We start from the raw sequence: 5,137 nt of genomic DNA on the forward strand, positions 1-5,137 counted from the left end.
ACCCAGAAAGGGAGAGTTGCTAGGGGGTTCCAGCAAGTCTGGTATGAGCGATTTATATGATGTATATGATTCGCGAGGCTGGTGATGTGTGATGTCAAGTGCCTGTGTGACAAAGTGTGAAAAGAAAGTGTGTTGTGAGTTTACTATGGAGGATGGAAACGGTGTGTGTCTGTGTTGTGCATGTGTGCGTTTGCGATGTTGAAACTGGACTTGTAGATTTCAGCAGGCTGGCTACTTGAAAAGATCTTGGTTCAAAAAAGATTGAACAATGAGCACCCCTGATATAGTCGAAACTGGCAAATGTTTTTTTTGTTTTTGGTAATCTGATCACAAAGTGACACTACAGTTTATTAGCGGGTTCTAGGGCATCAAAATTGCATTTCCTTGAAACTGCGTTCACTGATAGCGTGTATGTGTAATTATGTGTATTTCTATATCTTATGCTTACCCAATCTAAAAGCTCACGGCACGTGCCTGGTACCACTAGGGTACTACCTAGTAGTGTACCACCATGCAGTTACTTTATACAGACGACCAACTAATATGCTGCAACACCGCTTCCTCCACTTCCTGATTCATGTCTCCTGGGTTATCACAAAGATGTTTCTCTACCGGGATTATGTCAATAACATAGTTAGTAACATAACATAACCTAGTCTCTTACCTCCCTCTCATTCATATCACCTCAATAAGCAGAGATGCACAGAGGAGCAATCATGTGGATATACAAAGACAAAAGAAACATTCCTCAATTTGAAGATTTGTGATTTATTCCATGTTAATGATTTTATGTTGTACAACACAGGTTAATTCTCTATAATAGATATCCAGTGTTCTTTAGCTCCAGAATAGTCAGAGAGACGTCTTGGATCTACATAGTTGTGTCCCTCTGAGCTGACACCTTGTTGATCCAATCACATGGAGCAAACACCCAGACTGGTTCATACCAGTACAGAAACACATTCATAACCTGTGATCAGTACAGAAACACATTCATAACCTGTGATCAGTACAGAAGGAACATTTACATGTGGACTGACAGGGAGACATTGACCATGGGAACACTATCATAGCATGGAGATTTGATACGGGAAGCAATAATCAATATACATTTTCTAGAGCATAAACTATAAACAACATTTAAGTATCAGAAAAGGCTTCTGGCATGACAGATGTCCAACAGAATAGTTGGAATCGACACTAATATATGAACCAAGGCCCCAGTCTAAACATACATTATTTCTGGAACAGAGCATGTTATATTGAATATGTGATGATGATATAATGGTACAACTCTGAAGACTAAATCACAGAGAAAGATGTTTCTACAGAATAATAGGTTATGATAAAGCACCACTCTAATGGAGACCTCTACTCCAGCTGACACAGCTCAACACTGTCTCCAGTAATCCCAAAATTAGGCCCAATCCCAGGATAGAGGGGCTCAGTGAATGTGGTCTGGACTCTGTGGAGGAGGGTCATTGTGTCAGAGGAGACGCTGTAGAAGGACAGAGTACCTGCCCTGTGATCCAGGTACACTCCTACTCTGGAAGACTGAGGGCCTGATACTTCAGTCTCAACACTATTGTGATAGAAACTATAACCACTACTATAACACTCTAACCTCCAGGACTTGTTATTGCATCCAAATCTACTGTCACCACCTGACCTGCTGATGTCTTTATATGAGACTGCTGCAGCACCATGATTACCACTCCTCTCAACCTCCCAGTAAGAGCGTCCAGACAGTCCCTCTCTACACAGCACCTGCCACTGGTGAGTGAATCTCTCTGTATGACCAGAATATGACTGGGCATGATCCATACATTTGACCTTTCTGTTCCCCTCAGACAGAGACAGTAGTTTGTGTGCTGTGTTTGGGTCCAGTGTGAGCTGACAGGAATCTGGGGGAAGAGCAGAGCAGAAACCAAATCAGAAAAGTAATGGGGGTAAGATATCTAACCTGTCTTTGATGAGTCTCTCCCTCTCCTAGAGCTCTCTTATTCTATCTCATGGTTTGTAGAGAGTGTCAGAGGAGATTTCTGGAGAAAGAGACTCACATCGTAAGAACTGGGCTCTGGTCTTGGGCTCTGGTGGCAGTAATACATCCACTGCATCAACTACAGACACACAAACAAATTCAGAGAGAGAAAGACAACATTCACATCATATCATATTACACATACAGTACATGTATTGCAGGGGAGGCTGGAGGAGGTAGAAATCGGAGGACTGGCTCATTATAATGCATGGAATGGAATGAGGAATGGTATCAAATGCTTAACATTACTCATTACATTCCATGCATTACAATAAGCCCATCCTCCAATTTCTACCTCCACCAGCCTCCACTGCTGTACTGTATACAAAGAGATGATTAGGACTGTGTTCTGAAGTTGCCTATATAAAGGGACTAGACAGAGTTTTAGCCCACCTATTGTTGAGATCTTAGGCCACTCCCCCTTAAGGATGTCCTCTAGTTTCTCTCTCAGCTTAGACACAGCCTCAGTCACATCTCCAAAGTACTGAAGAGGATGGATGGTGATGCTGGGTAAGTCTGAAGATACACTGGGACCTGAGAGAGAGACATAACTCTGAGAGAGAGAGAGAGAGAGAGAGAGAGAGAGAGAGAGAGAGAGAGAGAGAGAGAGAGAGAGAGAAGGAGAGAGAGAGAGAAGGAGAGGGAGAGAGAAGGAGAGAGAGAGAGAGAGAGAGAGAGAGAGAGAGAGAGAGAGAGAGAGAGAGAGAGAGAGAGAGAGAGGGGAGAATAAATGAATAATTGAACAGTAAGGTCGTTTCAGTATTCCAGATGGAAGGTCAGTGTAGTTACCAGGAGGAAATGGATGTGGTCCTCTGTGTGTGAAAGCTGCCCCAGCTCAGTGTCTCTCCTCCTCAGCTCAGCGATCTCCTGCTCCAGTCGCTCCAGGAGTCCTTCAGCCTGACTCACTGCTGCCTCCTGCTGGGCTCTGATCAGCTGCTTCACCTCAGAGAGCCTTCTCTCAATGGAGCGGATCAGCTCAGTAAAGATCCTCTCACTGTCCTCCACTGCTGCCTGTGCAGAGCGCTGTTAGAACACACACACACACACACACACACACACACACACACACACACACACACCACACAGACCACACACACCACACACACCACACACACCATACAGACACACACACACACACACACACACACACACACACACACACACACCACACACACCACACACACCACACACACCACACACACACACACACACACACACACACACACACACACACACACACACACAGTGGGATTGCATAAATACAAGTTAAATTCAAAATAAATTTTAAAAAAGTGGAGAATGGCTGACTGGAGGAGAGCAGTAATGGTGCGTCTCCTCTGGTCAATACTCACTGTGAGAGACTCCACAGCCTGTTGGATCTCCTTCAGTTCCTTCTCTCTCTCCTGGACTCTCTGCTGGACCTTCTGCTGACTCATCCCCAGCTGCCTCTGTGGACAAATAGTGATATAAATGCCAGATTATATTATATATACAGTATATATACAATATATATACTGACATTCGGCATTGGTGCACATCACCAATAATATGCCTAAGAATTGCAGATTAAAAAACCTAACAATATTTTTACTTTTGTGATTAATACTCATTTAAATATATCATGGAATTTGTAACTCATATGGAATACATGTACTGTACATTAAGGCAATGTTTTACTTCATTTTTTGTTCTTCTTCAGAACATAGAGATTACAGTAAAATGATCTGATCATAAAATCCTGGTCAAATGATTATTTCAATCATTAACTCACTTTAGTGTCATGGACATTCAGCTCCACGCCAGCCCAATAAAGGATGAATTTGTTTTAAAAACATGTAAATAGTGGTGGATTTTCTATCTTAGAGTGTGTGTTCACAACTGTATATGAATATAACTTTTCTACAGCCATTAGGAGCTTCTAAAATCACAATCCCTCCTCTCTTTCATTTCTTACATGAAGTTTCTCTCCTTTCTGTCAATCATTAATTCATAGAAAGCTGCAGGTGGGAAGACACAGTCAGTTCTTCTACCTTTATCAAACGAGTAGCTCTGGTTCTTACCTGTTTCTCAGTCCTTTCTGCTGCAGCTGAGACTGTATCATGGCCTTTGTGTTCATCCATGACACACAGCAAGCAGATACACTGCTGATCAGTGCGACAGAACACCTCCAGCAGTTTGTCATGATGGGAGCAGATCTTCTCCTGCAGCTGTGTGGAGGCTTCGACCAGCTTGTGCTTCTTAAAGGCAGGAGATTCATAGTGAGGCTGGAGGTGAGTCTCACAGTATGAGGCAAGACAAACCAGACAGGACTTGAGGGCTTTCTGCTTTCTCCCAGTGCAGAAATCACACGCCACATCTCCAGGTCCAGCATCACAGTGAGCAGGAGGAGCAGGAGGAGCAGCTTGGAGTCCTGTCTTCTTCAGTTTCTCCACTAATTCAGCCAACATGGTGTTTTTCCTCAGAACAGGCCTTGGAATGAAGCTTTCCTTGCACATGGGGCAGCTGTAGACCCCCTTCTGATCATCCCGATCCCAGCAGCCCTTAATACAGCCCATACAGTAGCTGTGTCCACAGGGAATAGTTACCGGATTCTTCAGTAGATCCAGACAGATCGGACAACTGAAGGAGTCCATGCTCTCTGCCATTGTGCTGCACACACTACCAGACAGAACAGCGTCAGGACAGAGTATCAGTGATAAGTTTCGTTTCTCCGGAAGTGTTTGTGCTTTGTGGGCGTCAACATTTCCTGGTTCTGTGACTTCCTCAAAGATTGTGTTAATGTGAGATGGAGTTAAATTACCATCGGTAGCCACTAGATGGCGCAGTTATACAGCTACCTCATAGCTTACTACAGAGTAGAGCAGGGAGCAGTTCGTCAGCGCAGCTCAGGGATGCCTCTCTGTCCTCTGGACTGCAGGCTGGGTCTGCAACCGAAGTTGGATTTCCGATTTGGTTAAAAAGTGGTTACGGTTCGGTTAAGTCAGGGCTAAGATTAATGGTTTTCAGGCTCCGCGTGTCTCCGTAGTCGCTCCTAAATAAATGCAGTGGTCCAGCTTCCATTCACATCGCCAGGAAGAGACTCCGTTGCACTTTGTC

At 44.1% G+C, this 5,137-nt stretch overlaps 1 protein-coding gene across 1 annotated transcript; it reads right to left on the reverse strand.

Moving 5' to 3' along the window:
* Positions 1–1,371: 1,371 nt before the first annotated feature.
* On the reverse strand, positions 1,372–4,686 carry LOC308163194 (E3 ubiquitin/ISG15 ligase TRIM25-like; the record flags this gene model as incomplete). The annotated part of the gene is made up of 6 exons (XM_080550712.1): positions 1,372–1,904; positions 2,061–2,120; positions 2,435–2,594; positions 2,831–3,064; positions 3,394–3,489; positions 4,102–4,686. 6 exons carry the CDS (start codon positions 4,684–4,686, stop codon positions 1,372–1,374), a joined length of 1,668 nt encoding a protein of 555 aa, XP_080406838.1.
* Between the last annotated feature and the right edge of the window lie 451 nt (positions 4,687–5,137).

This window comes from Nansenia antarctica (genome assembly GCF_963989245.1).
Source record: "Nansenia antarctica genome assembly, contig: SUPER_7_unloc_2, whole genome shotgun sequence".
Taxonomy (NCBI): domain Eukaryota; kingdom Metazoa; phylum Chordata; class Actinopteri; order Argentiniformes; family Microstomatidae; genus Nansenia; species Nansenia antarctica.